A 14,695-nucleotide genomic window follows, 5' to 3' on the forward strand; every position below is an offset into this window, starting at 1 on the left:
TTTCAAAGATACTCTGAACTCATCTCATGTTTACTAGTTGCTAAACAAAACAATGAGCTGCTCATAAAAAATCACCAAATGCGCCCAACTGGATCTACACCATTTCCTGAAGCAAATGAAACTACATTTCCTGAAGAATATGAAATTGCATTTCCCGAAGCGAATGCTAATTCCACTCAAAATCATAACAAGCCACCAGAAGTGGAATTCAATTAATAAAGAAGTAAATGAGAAAAGTTACAAAGTATATGAAGAAAAATGTTATAGATGTTGAATGGAAGGGCATTGGTCTCGTACCTGTCGTACGGCAAAACATCTTGTGGATCTATACCAAAAATCAATCAAGAAAAATGGTAAAATGGAGATAAATTTTGTGGACAATGATGATCCAATTGATATAACTCATTTGGACGTCTCTGATTTCTTTTCTAATCCAGATGGAAATATAGATAATTTGATTGGTGGTGGTGTGTTAGAAAATAATAAGTAATTACTTTCACTGGTCTTGTTCCTACTTTGAATTTCTATTCTTTATTAGGTTATCGTGGTCTCGTTTTTATTTGATGTTCAGTTCATGTTTAGGATTTATCATGAAGGTTTATTTTGTTATTCGATAAATGTTTTCATTATTCAATAAAATATTTCCTTTGAAAGTCTCATACATTATTTATCATATTTAGCTTATTGAATTATATTTTTATTTTAGATTAACGATGAAATGTCAGGATGAATACTTAGTGGATAGTGGTACAACACAAACCATTCTTCAAAATAAAAGGTCTTTTTTGGGGTTAACATTAGCAGGAAATAATGTTACAACAATATCGGGTGCATCAAAAATTATTGAAGGTTATGGAAAGGTAAAAATCGTTTTACCAAATAATACAAGCCTATATATTGAAAATGCCCTATATGCGAGCAAATCCAGTAGAAATTTGCTTACCTTTAAAGATATCCGCTGAAATGGATACTATATTGAAACATTAAATGAAAATAATTTCGAATACCTTTGTATAACATCTATTATATCTGTCCAGAAGCAGATAAAAGAAAAATTATGTGCACTCCCTTCTGGAATGTATTTTACAACAATAAAAACAGTCGAAGCAAACATTGTCACAAGCCAGAAGTTTGTTAACCAACAGAGCTTCAAATCATGGTATGATCGACTTGGTCACCCTGGGGCAACAATGATGCGCAAAATAATAATTAACTCACATGGACACCCTCTAAAGAACCAGAAGATTCTTTTACACAATGATTATCCATGTGTAGCTTGTTCACAAGGCAAACTAATTATAAGACATTCCCCTACAAATATTGATGTTGAAATCCCAATCTTCTTGGAGAGAATTCATGGGGATATTTGTGGGCCTATACACCCACCATGTGGACCATTTCGATACTTCATAGTATTGATTGATTCGTCTACTAGATTGTCACATGTTAGTTTGCTTTTAACTCGAAATATAGCTTTTGCTATATTACTTGCGCAAATTATTAAATTACGAGCTCAATTCTCAGATCACTCAATCAAGACCATTCGTCTTGATAATGCTGCTGAATTTAAATCGCAGACATTTAATGGCTATTGTATGTCAATAGGTATTTCAGTTGAGCATTCGGTTGCCCATGTTCATACACAAAATGGCTTACCGGAGTCATTTATTAAGCGTTTGCAATTAATTGTTAGACCATTACAGATGAGAACCAAACTTCCATCATCGGTCTGGGGTCATGCCATATTACATGATGCATCATTGATTCGTATAAAGCCAACTAATTATCATCAATACTCACCCTTACAACTTGCTTGTGATCGAGAGCCTGATGTTTCTCACCTTCGAGTATTTGGTTGTGCAGTACAAGTCCCTCTCCCACCTACACAACGAACCAAAATGGGCCCACAATGTAGACTTGGGATTTATGTGGGATATGATTCACCATCTGTTATTAGATATTTGGAACCTTTAAGAGGAGACTTGTTTACTGCGAGAATCTTCGATGAATTGGTATTTCCAAATCTAGGGGAAATAAAGTTGTGTCCCGAAGAACAACAAAATATTTGTTAGAATGAGAAAACACTATCTGATTATGATCCTCGAAATAATCAATGTGAGCAAGAAGTTGAAAGAATTAATTCACTTGCAAAGAATTGCAAATCAATTGCCCGATGCTTTTGTCAATACAAACAATGTGACAAAGTCACGTATACATGCAGAGAATATCCCTGTAAAAATTGATGTCCCCGTAGGACCAGCTATTATTCAACCTGCAAATGAATCTAAAATACGCCAAAAGCATGGTCGACCAATTGGTTCCAAGGATACTGTACCTCGAAAAAGAAAGGTGCAAGAGAAAGAAAATTCAAAACCTCCCGAAGAAGAAATCTTGGATGATATAGTAAGAGAAATCAATGAGATTTCAATAAATTATATATCATCTCGAAAATTGTGGAACAAAATAACACAATTGTTGACAATGTCTTTGCCCTAAATGTCGCCCTTGACATCATACATAATGAAGACCCAGAACCACAATCCGTTAAGGATTGTCAACAAAGAGATGATTGGCCAAAGTGGAAAAAGGCCATACAAACTGAATTAGACTCACTAGAAAATCATAAAGTGTTTGGACCTGTAGTACGAACACCTGAAAATGTAATCCCAGTAGGATACAAATGGGTTTTTGTACGAAAGAGGAATGAAAATGGTGAAATTGTAAGATACAATGCCCACCTCGTAGCCCAAGGTTTCTCGCAGAGACCTGGAATTGACTATGAGGAAACATATTCACATGTGATGGATGCCACTACTTTTCGATTCCTAATCAGTTTAGCAGTATCAGAAACTCTTGATATGCGACTTATTGATGTGGTAACCGCTTATCTTTATGGTTCACTTGATAGTGATATATATATGAAAGTGCCTGAAGGATTCAAACTATCCAAAAAAAATGGTGAAGCGCCCAAGGCTATGTTATCAATAAAACTGCATAAATCCTTATATGGATTAAAGCAATCTGGTCGCATGTGGTACAATCGTCTTAGTGAATATTTGTTAAAAGAAGGATACACAAATAATCCTATTTGTCCATGCGCTTTTATAAAAAGAACAGACGAGGGTTTTGCAATTGTGGCAGAATATGTTGATGATCTAAATTTTATTGGCACTCCAGAAGAGCTTACTAGAACTGCCAATTATTTGAAAAAAGAGTTTGAGATGAAAGATTTAGGAAATACAAAATTTTGCCTCAGATTGTAAATTGAACATTTGCAAGAGGAAATATTTGTTCATCAATCATCATGTACAGAAAAAATATTAAAGCGCTTTTACATGGACAAGGCACACCCATTAGCATCATCAATGTTTGTTCGATCACTTGATGGTAACAAAGATCCTTTTCGACCACCTGAAAATGGAGAAAAAATCGTTGGTCCAGAAGTGCCATATCTAAGTGTCATTGGTGCACTGTCATATCTCGCAAATTGTAATCTCCCAGATATATCATTTTCTGTTAATCTTTTAGCGAGATATAACTCATGTCGAACCCGAAGACATTGGAATGGTGTAAAACACATATTTCGTTACTTTCGGGGTACAACTGATATGAGATTATTTTATTCGACAAAATCAAAGTCTTCTTTAGTTGGATATGCAGATGCAAGATATCTTTCTGATCCACATAAAGCTAAATCCCTGACAGGTTATGTGTTTACACGAGGAGACGCTGCTATATCATGGAAGTCGGTGAAGCAATCCTTAACAGTGACGTCTTCAAATCACTCTGAGATCATTGCAATGCATGAAACAAGTCGAGAGTGTGTGTGGTTGAGATCTATGACACAAAATATTCATGAATGACGTGAGTTCCCAACAGCCAAAGATAGCCCAATAGTAATATTCGAATATAATGCTGCTTGCATTGCGCAGTTAAAAGGAGGATACGTCAAAGGTGATAGAACAAAGAATATTTCACCAAAGTTTTTCTATACACATGAGCTTCAAGAAAATGGTGATATTGACGTCCATCAAATTCGCTCAAGCGACAATGTAGCTGACTTATTTACAAAGGCATTGTCAACTTCAACATTCAAGAAATTGGTGCACAAGATAGGGATGCATCAGTTGAAGGATCTCAGATGATTGAGATCAGGGGGATTATCTATTATTGTACTTTTTTCCCTTCATTCAGATTTTTTCATTGGGTTTTACTGACAAGATTTTAACGAGGCAGCATTTGAACTCCCACATATCTTAGAAGTAATTTGTTGAGTCGATAATCATCTAAGGGGGAGTATTATAGAAAAGATATTGTAGATGATTATTGATATTATTAACTATTCAAATTCTGTAAATCTACTCTATAAATAGAGATCTCAAATAATAAATAAAGTACTCGAAATTCACAACAGTAATCCAATTATATGTATTGCACACATTTTCAATATATTTTTTATATTCTTATGTTATGTTATGTTTTATATATTTATTTTTTGAAAATAATTATACCTGAGTACTTTGGAAAATAAAATTTATTATTTAAAAATGGACTTCTATTTCTTTAAAGTTTTGGAGATTTTTCCACAAAACCTTGATAAATATTGAAAATGTATATTTCATCTTCGAAAATTAAATAGATGTCTCAATCTTAATTTTTTTTATAAAATTGCGCACTTTACCTTTGTTAACATAACTTTTTGAACAAGCGATTTTGTTGCGGCTAACAAACCAAATTTTTAACCATATTACGTCAAACACACAAAAATGACTTTTTATTAATCTATAATATCGTGTAAGAATCCATGCTCTCTTAGGAGAAATTTCAACTTTTCACATGATTTTTTTGATATAATATTATTCAAAAATTAGTTTTTTTAATACATCTATACTATATCTATACTAACTATACTATATTATTAAATATGAGCACATGATAATAACTACCTAGAGAGGATACCAATATTTTTTCTAATTTTACCCTTATATGATACTAATATTACACTTTTTTTTTTGTTTTTTTTTTAAATTTCAACACATACTTTTTATTTTTATTTTTTTTAATTTCAGCAATTCAAATATCAATTTAGGCCTTTCATAATTTGTTAAATTTCACTTTAGTCCATCGATAATGATAAAAAAGATTATATACACACGAGAGCAAAGTAACTAATGTGTTTGAAAAACCACGTTAACAAAGTAAACCGCTCAGTTTTTTTTTTCTAAAATATGGGTGAAAAGGCACTATCGATATTTCAGATGTGTTTTTGTGAAAAAACTCTATTTATAAAGTGGCTTTGTGAAATCAGTTTTTGGAGAATCTCGGAATCGAGAAGCTACCTGTTGCTAACTTGCTATGGCTACCCGCTCAACTTGGAAGCTGATTCCCTTGAGAAGAACATTGTCACGAGCTCTGAAACCTTTATCAGCACCGTCTCCATGCTCAATCTCAACCCAAGATTCGTTGATTTCTTCTCAACAACATGCAATGGGTTCTCTTCTCGAATCCCCTTCTCCATCGTTCTCAAAATTCTCATACAGTTGCATCGGTTGTCGTCATTACTCTTCTGGGATCGAGGATTCTTTAGGCCCCGCTGCAGTTGATTACCTGTGAGCCATCTCTTTTTGAACTCTTTAATTCGGGAATTGATGTAAGAGTGGGGAGTGGAAGATGGGTATAAGGTAGTATATCTGTTTGGAATTGTTGAAAATTTAATGTTTAATTGATTTAACTCTATCCCATTTGATTTGGTCTTCTTCCAAATGAATAATCTTTATTATTATTATTATTATTATTATTATTATTATTATTATTATATTTATGTATATAATTTTTTGCTGGTGGCGGTGCTGTGATTTGTCTGTATATTGTTTAATGACTTGTGAGTGTGAGATTTCTGGAAAATCTGTGAATTGATTTGGCTACTGATAATATATGTACAGTTCTGTAATGCAGGAAGATGAATACCACGAGTTGGCTAATTCAACCATCCATGACCTTCTTGAAAAGCTCGAGGTAGTGATTATAATTTTATCTTGTACGCACAACTACTTGATGCTATTCCCAATTGGATCAGCATATGAACTAGTAGCTCTTTATTGATGTTTGAAGTTAAAATATTTAGAAAGGTTCTCAACTTCTCATGCCATGTGTTAAAACCAAAGAGGGGGTGAAATGACTTCGCAAAAACTTGAGAGTGTATCCTGGGAAGAATTGAGGTCAGACAAATAAATAGATAACAAGTAATAACTAAAAAGGAATATAAATGAAATAGATAAAGAACAAGAGATTTGTCATAAGGTTTGATGATAAAACATTTATATCTTAATTCACCGAGGAGGAATTTGCTATAATTTATCGGTCTTGAGGACTCCAATCTAGCATCACATGCTAATTGTGTCTTCTTAGCCTTGAGGGTTTCATGTACAGCTACATGTATCAGAACCAGCTTTATATGTCAGTGGTTTATGCTAATTTCCACCTTGCGTTGGTATTGAAAGACCTTATAACACTAATTGAAAGAACTCAAAAGATGGATTTCCTAGTGTGTATAAATTCTAGATCTAATCTATTTTTTATCTACAAGAATGCATTAAACGTATAAGTCTTCACACTCTCAGAAACTGAATAAAATACGAGCTTTGGAAGTTCTCAGCCCCCGAAAATGCAGCGTAATTCAAACTGATCATTTTGTCATTTTTCGTTCATAACAGCTTGGGACTTCTATGGAACTTAAGGTTTCTAACAGCTATAATTTTAAATTTTGAACTAACATCCAGAACACAAACTTGGACGTTCAAGACATCTGAGTGTTAATCTCTTGGCAGTAAAAACTCCTTCAAATGTCTGAGTTGTAACCTGTCCATTGGTCTCAAAGTCCAGATTGACACTCATCCATAAATTGAATTTCCTGTACGCGGAGGAATCATGTTGTCCATTGTGCTTGGTTTCTCAGACAATCCGCATGTAGCGCTCGGCAACGCCCAGGACTTGAACTTTTCTGTTCTCAGGGACATATCGATCTCACAACAGGGGCTCGTCCGTGTGTCCAGCAGCTTGCGCATAAAATTTTTTGTTTTTGGACTTTTTGTTAGAGCCTTGGTTGCTTGATTTGCGTTCTGCACACTTGGTAGAAACATTAGTATATTTTTGTTATTATCAAATCAAAAAATAAATTAATTCAATATAAATATACAAATTAAATTAATCTCCACTTTAATTTAAGTTGTAGATTTGTACGTGTTCATGTCACTGCAAGATGAAATTGACTGGGTATGCTTTTGTTTGTATTAATCATCTCGATATAGGAGTATGGCGACTATGTAGAAATCAATGGCTACGACGTTGACTATGGGGTGAGATAGATTATCTTTAATTGTTTAGTTATCAACATGTTTTATATGTATGTCTAATTTTGAGAGAACTTGAAATTCATTTTGTAGAATGAGGTGTTAACCTTGAAGCTTGGGAGTTTGGGGACTTATATCATAAACAAGCAAACCCCAAACAGACAGATTTGGATGTCATCTCCAGTGAGGTATGTATTCCTCAAATTTCAATATTTGTTTGATCACTTAAAGCTGTAGGCTTCTTGGTCTGTCGGTTTTCGGTTTTAGTTCTGTTTTTGCTGGTTTATGCTATTATAAACCAACAAAAACATGGATAGGCGCATAAACCAGCAAAAACATGGATAGGCTAGGCGTACGTGATATGAATCGTCTTACACATGAAAAACAAACACGAACTCTAGATGGAATCGCGCCATCAATTCAATAACAAAGATGAGCCTTGTAGAAATTTCTCAATCTTCGAATCAAATAATTTTGTGATGTTTACCCCTAAACTAGATTGTTTAGTAATAAATAACATGAGTAACGATCGATCTCGAGAGATCATTCAAACAACACGTCTTTGACAATTCGCGTGAAGAAACAATTGACAAATGTCACAAAGTATTAAACTTTGATAAATCTGATTTAAGAAACACACAAGGTGTAGCAAAGCCAAAGTTTTTTTTGAAGAGATAAAATCTCCAAAATATATTCAATAATATCATTAAAGTTATGTTCTATGTCTAATAATACAAGTTTATATGTAAAAAAAAGTAAACTAAACAAAGCAAATTTCGTAAACCCTAGTTTATGCATTGTTTCTGCGTCGCGACGCGCCTAGGCGCTAGGTGTCCGGCGTAGAGGTGCCATTGATGCTGTCTTGGGCTTCTTGTCCGCACTTCAGATGCTGAGGCACCGCTGGCTAGGCCTTGGGGCTTATTCATGCACTCAATTATGGCGCCTAGGCGTCGGTTCCGCTGTCATTTTGCACTTGGATTATGTTGCTCAAAACAATTACATGAAATGCTTACTTGGACTCCTTTAATCGTTTGAATATGCTTGATACCTCATTTTCAATCACCATCAAGCTTGTACACTCAAGACAACAAAGCTTCTTGAAATGTCTTCTGAAAGTTAGCGCATGATACCCGATCAAGTTCACATCATAACAACTCTTACCACCAAAAAAGGCAAGTGGAAGATAAGGATGTTGTATAAACAAAAGGAATATGTTCTTCCTTACGAGTAGGAATCAAAATTAACCAAGCTTCTTGAGATGCAGCTCGATAAAACCTGTATTTTTAACTCGTGACAAAACTATGCTTGAAGGTAATAACACCATGTTGACTCTTGGCGGAGTATATCTATTATGTTTCTTGATACCATATTGTTTATGATTACAAGGAAGATTTCTTTCAGCAGGATGCAGGTTTTGAAATTGCTAATATGGTTGTGAAGTATAGCTGCATGAATTGTTTAGCTGAAAAAAAGGCCGAATCTGCTCTCTGCTTTGAACCAGAGTAGCACGGTTGAGTCATGCCTAGCCATTAATGGGACAATTTAGAAACTAGAATGATGTATGTTGATAACCAAGTAAAATCACATATTATTGATGTAGCTGGCAGGACCAATCCCTTTAATTTATTTAAACTGTTTTGAAATGCGCATCAAGGGGTTTCGTGTTTAATATTTGGTTCTTCATTGCAGTGGCCCATCTAGATTCGACTGGGATCAACATTCTCGAGCATGGATTTATAGGCGAACTAGACAAGACTTAATCAAAGTGTTGGAAACAGAGTTGCTACAGCTATGCGGAGAACCAATTCGTATGTCTTAAGCTTCTTGAACCTTATTTTCTTTACTGGAGTCGTCTCTGCTACAAAAGTGTCAGCTGAAGTACTAGTGAAGTCCCCATGTCCATTTCTCTTTTTTCTTTCAGTTGCTACTTTCAAATCATTGGAAGTTATGTCTTGTAGTTTGTCAATATATGATCATGCGAGCCTTTTCGAATATTTATTCACTGGTGTAGGTAGCACGGGCATGCGGGGGAATTCTCAGTACAGATCTTGCATCATGAATGGTTATAATAAAAATAAGAAGATTATGTTTAAGATTTGGAAAACAAATCGAATCAAGCCGAATATGACAAAAATTTAAGGTTCGATTTAGTTCTATTCGAATTCGAGATTGATTCAAAGTTCGAAAATTTTTAAAAAATTGTTCTGATTAAAGTTTGAGCTCAGCTCGAAAGCTTCGAAAGTATTTGTGAAATATTCGAACTATTGCTCAGAAATAAGTAATCGAAACGTTCACAATTTATTTATTTAATTTATAATTGTATAATAATAATAATAAATTATTAAAGTTATTGAAGTATCGAACAAAATAATTTGAGCTCGAATTCGATAAGTTTGAATACGAATCAATTTTTTTTTTTTCAGTTGAGAAGTTCGCGAACTGATTTGATTCGTTTACACTCCTATTTTGAACATGTTTCGTCTTATTCAACAAGGAGATGAGATGAAGTTTCGAAAATGGAGCGACGCAAAGAGTTTAAAGACATTCAATTCTCAATGAGTGGCGTATACATCACCTAAACCATAGTCATTGTAATATTTCAACCATATAATTCGTAGAGATACAAAAACATTAGCTTAGTTTTCTAGGTATATTAATATATTGTGTGTACATAACAAATTACTAGTGTTTGATACTTACGCATTGCATGTGGAAAAAATTAACGATAAATCCGATGCGAAATGATTGAGTCGGATTTTTTTTATTTTGGTTGAGAAATAGAAAGAAATGTGCTAATTTTATTTGGATGGGAAAATGAATAAGAAGGTAACTTTGGATGGATGAATTTCAAATGTATTTTAGTGATGTCGTGGATATATTATGAGCATCACTAGGACCTAGGCCAAGTTTTGGAATGAACTCGTGAACATAATGTATGAGGAAGTGGAGGACGGATGATCTGTAGGTCGAAATAAAGGGTTGGACTCGAACATATGGTGACTGGGTTCCAAGAGTTGATGTTATAGTAGGCGAAAATTTGTTTCCCAGCAAGGATTAAGAAAGCAACTAATAAAAACGATATCCGAGGAAGAGTGGGTTGAACAACCTATATGAGGAAATTGATAAATGAGTTCGGACAGTTGATTACTAAACTATAATAATCTCGAAATTGATGTTACGACAGCAAAGATTCTGAACTTAGGTTCCGAGCTCAGAGAAGTAGTGAGCTCGGGTGCAAGCAGAAGAAAGTAGTGGTCGGGAAGACACTAGATTGAGACTAAGAGGGCGGGAACTAGGCCCAAATAGGCGATTTTGTCTTGAGGATATATGATTTATCTGAATAATAGTGAAAAGATTGGACGGCTTTATAGGGGTCAACATATTCGCAATCATGAGTATGTCAGCAGGCACACAGATGAAACTGATCTTAAATTCTAGTGATGGGACTAATACCCTAGGCCATAGTGCAGAATATAACATTTAATGTGGTATTTAATGGAGCATTTAATACATGCATGGTTCGATGTCTAGTCATAGCCAACTTCTAAGTTATCCGACCGAGGTTATCATTATTTTCTGCCTATAAATACCCATGTTATTGTATTATTTTCATTCATTCAATATATATCACATTTTGTGTTTACTTTCATATTGAGAGTTTTCTTTTCGTAAGACTCGAATGCCGAAGTGTTCATTTCAGAAAACTATTATGACGTACCATTCACGGGTTTGTTGTTTGAGTGTGTAAGGAGATGAAGCCAAGACCCAGATTAAGGAGCTCGACCCTTGAGCTCCATTGTAGACAGAATCTCTTGAAACTCGGGAACCTCATCCCGTACATCATTCGCGAATAACTACCAGCTTGGGAAATCAGCACCAGATCTATGCATTTTTCCCGAGCATCATCATATTCAAATATATTTTTGTTATTTTAGAGAAGCAAGACTATGAACTTCGAATTCACTCGTTGCATGTTTATATAGTGTTTCATGTTAATTATAATAGATTTTAAATTCATCCAATAATTGTGTCATTTTTTAAATTCATTCTATTTTATTGACTAATGCGTAAATAAGTCAAGTATGAATTTAAGATCTGATCTACTATTTTATTATTAACAATATATAATTGAAATCCATGAATTTCAGATTCATATTCTAAAATCACTCTTAGGAGATTTAACTTTTAAGTTGGTTCTCCCTATCCCCTTTAGGGTTCACCGCTCATTCAGATCTTCCTGAATTGGATGGTGTGATCATCCGCTAGTATCAAACGCTATGGATCGACGTGGCCAAATTGGTGAAAAGGCTGAAGATTTCTAACTCCCATGTTTAAGGTGAAACTCTAACCCTAGATGTTGCAGATTTAAAAGTTGGAGAAAAACGTTTAGAAAATTGTTTGGTAGCCAAAATCTTGTCATCAAAGTTGGTTAATGGGGAGGCTATCAAGCAACAGATGCCAAGGATACTCCAGACCATCAAGCATGTTGAGATCAGGTCCTTGTGTGATAACATATTCATATTTGATTTTACTTTGACATCTGATCATCGAAGAGCGCTCTATGGTGGACCACAGAATTTTTTATTTGATCTGATCATATTTTTAGGAGCCTCATGGATTTCAGCACCCTCGTGACATGAACTTCGATAAAATCTCAATTTGGGCATAGTTATATAATCTGCCATTGATCTTTTTGCACCAAAATTTACTCCAGAAAGTGGATAATCTCATAGGGAAGGTGGAAGAGATTGATACTAATGAACATGGAATTGCTATGGAGCGCTTTGCGCGTATTCGGGTGTGTATTGATGTAATCAAACCGCTGAAGAAATTGATTTCTGTATCAGTCTGTGAGGCCGGGGACAATGTCATAGTAGTATTGACGTATGAACGACTCTCGAATTTCTGTTACAACTGCGGATGTTTCAGGAATTCGTTATGAGATTGTGCCACAAAACTTGCAAGTGTGGGAAAGCTAGCGTATGGTGGATGGCTCAGAGCGCCATCTCAAAAGGGAGGGGCTAAGGCACAAAGATTATCCTCGGGCAAACCCACAGCCAGGGAGATGAGACACTGAGTAAAAGATCGATGGACCAAATTGAAAATAGTGGGAGTAACTCTGCTTCGGCAGCCGAAAAACCTTCCCCGAGAATGAACACACTACAAGGCCGCGAGGAGCTGCAAAGTTTTGAAGGGATCCAAACTTCAGTGATTAGTCCTGATACTTCTCGTGCTAATAATGTAAAACCTAATATCTCTTTGGTCATTATGCCGATAGTGGAAAAAATGGATCAAATTTTGTTAGAGTCGATTGATAAGGTGGCAATGGTAGAACAACGTGTAACCTGTGAGATGGATAGCTTAATCACTCCTGAACCGACATCCTTACCTCTAGATAGTCATAAGAAGGAGTGGAAACGACGAGCTCGTGATAAGGGAACCCATCTTTAAAATCAGGAAAGTGTCGAAATTGGGAAAGGTGAGGAGAAAGTGGGTGTGAGAATCAGCCCTTTAAATAAGCGTACTTTTGAGTAGTCCTCTACCCGCAATGACATAATCAAAACAACGGTGGTCGCTAAGCAACCTCGCCGATCTCAATGAGTTGCATTACTTGGAATGCTCGGGGGCTTGGGAACCAATAAGCATCCCGTGAACTAAAGCGACTTGTCGCTGAAAAGAGCATGTCCCTCTTTTTTCTTTGTCAAACCCTCTTTTTTCTTTGTGAAACGAAAATGAGGGACTTCAAGTGTAGTTGGTAGAAGGAAGTTTTGGGTTTTTCTGGATTGTTTGTGGTTACCTGTGAGGGAAGAATTGGTGGTTTGATGATTATGTAGAAGGCACGGCTTCGTGTAACTATTCATTCTTTTTCTTTTAGGCATATTGATAGTACAATTTTAGTGGGGAAAAGAAATGGTGTTTCACTGGATTCTATAGGAATCCGAGCTGTGCAATAGGTATCTCTCCTGGACTCTCTTTCGTCGCTTAAGTTGTTTGCAAGAGTTCCGAGAAGTGATGTGGGTTGTGGAGGGTGACTTTAATGAGATCTGCTTTGATAGGGAAAAGCTATGAGGTAACCCTCGGCCGCTTTCTCAAACTAGAGCGTTTCGAGAAGCTCTTGATGTATGGTCGCTACAAGATCTTCATGGATACAGTGAGTTCTTTACATGGATTAATCAGCATTCTTAAAATAATCTTATCTTCGAGAGACTATACCGGTATGTGTCTACTTTTGAATGGAGAATGTTATATGTGACTTTACGAGTGTAGTCACTAGATTTCTATCAATCGGATCACAGACCCATCATCATTGAGCTTGGTGAACCACAACAATTTCCCGTACGGGCTGGTACCATATTTCGATTTGAGCAACATTGGGCAACTTAAGCAAATTTCGCTGATGTGGTGCATAGGGGTTGGAATAAAAATAATCGGGCAACTTCATTACCAAATTGTCTCAAGGGCTGCGATGAAAATTTGAAGGCATGGGCCGGAACTCGTTTGGTAAAATCTCTCGGAAACTCTTGAATAAGCACAAACAATTGTCTCATATGAGAACTCACGGCCAGTGGCATAAATCAATAAGTCGAATTGTAACGTCCCGAAAATTTGAAGATCCACGTGAACCACGTGCATGCAAATTATCAAACTTCTTATGTGTTTTAAGTAATTTATTTTAAATGCATGGTTTTAACATGAATATGTGGTTTTAATTCATGGTTTATTAAAGTTTCATACATTAGGGTTTTGAGTTGCATTTCGCGCTTGAACGAAGAACAGAGATCGGGGATAACTAAGGAAAAATATTTTTATTCAATAATTATTTTTATTTATTTAATATATGGTGTATTTAAGTATGATTTTTGAAAATGGGCCTTGGTTAGGTATTTTTACTCGTCGGGTTATATATTTTTATCGGTATACAAATTTTAACGATTCCGAAGACTTTTTGAGGGCTCGAGCAATATTTTCAAAAACGTACCTAAACGAAATATTTTTTGGGAGTGTCATTGGGCTTGATGAGTTTGTTTTAATGCTCAATGGGTTCAAAACCCTTTTATTCCATTTAAACTTTTAATTAGGGCCCATTAGTAACTTAATTACCACCTAAACTAAACCCTAAACCTACTTAACACCATGTGGCCGTCCACCTCATTCTTAAGCAGCCTCATTCACGTGAAAACATCAGCCTACTCTCACTTTTGTAGCAGCAAACCATCGACCTCCATTAATCTTCAAGAAAGCTTCACCCATTCTTCTCCGTTTCACGTACCACGCGCTTATCTTCAAGCTTTTGATCATATAAATGCTAAATCACACCGTTTATCTTCTTTTACTCATCATTCATG

The 14,695-nt window shown here is 35.4% G+C and overlaps 2 protein-coding genes across 4 annotated transcripts; both read left to right on the forward strand.

The window, feature by feature from the left end:
- The first annotated feature begins 3,335 nt into the window (after positions 1 to 3,335).
- Positions 3,336 to 4,145, forward strand: LOC142550002 (secreted RxLR effector protein 161-like). The gene is made up of 2 exons (XM_075659245.1): positions 3,336 to 3,824; positions 3,933 to 4,145. Exons 1-2 carry the CDS (start codon positions 3,336 to 3,338, stop codon positions 4,143 to 4,145), a joined length of 702 nt encoding a protein of 233 aa, XP_075515360.1.
- A 1,141-nt stretch (positions 4,146 to 5,286) lies between these two features.
- LOC142549098 (frataxin, mitochondrial-like) lies at positions 5,287 to 9,361 on the forward strand. Of its 3 annotated transcripts, XR_012821060.1 has the most exons (7): positions 5,287 to 5,609; positions 5,943 to 6,015; positions 7,308 to 7,355; positions 7,443 to 7,537; positions 8,180 to 8,660; positions 8,754 to 8,908; positions 9,039 to 9,361. XR_012821060.1 is itself a non-coding variant. In XM_075657862.1 (5 exons), exons 1-5 carry the CDS (start codon positions 5,356 to 5,358, stop codon positions 9,166 to 9,168), a joined length of 600 nt encoding a protein of 199 aa, XP_075513977.1. In that variant the 5' UTR covers positions 5,287 to 5,355; the 3' UTR covers positions 9,169 to 9,361. The 3 variants fall into 3 exon arrangements, 1 of the variants encoding a protein (XP_075513977.1); XR_012821059.1 differs by lacking the exon at positions 8,180 to 8,660; XM_075657862.1 differs by lacking the exons at positions 8,180 to 8,660; positions 8,754 to 8,908.
- The last annotated feature ends 5,334 nt before the right edge of the window (positions 9,362 to 14,695 follow it).

This window comes from Primulina tabacum, chromosome 6 (assembly GCF_025594145.1).
Source record: "Primulina tabacum isolate GXHZ01 chromosome 6, ASM2559414v2, whole genome shotgun sequence".
Lineage (NCBI taxonomy): Eukaryota > Viridiplantae > Streptophyta > Magnoliopsida > Lamiales > Gesneriaceae > Primulina > Primulina tabacum.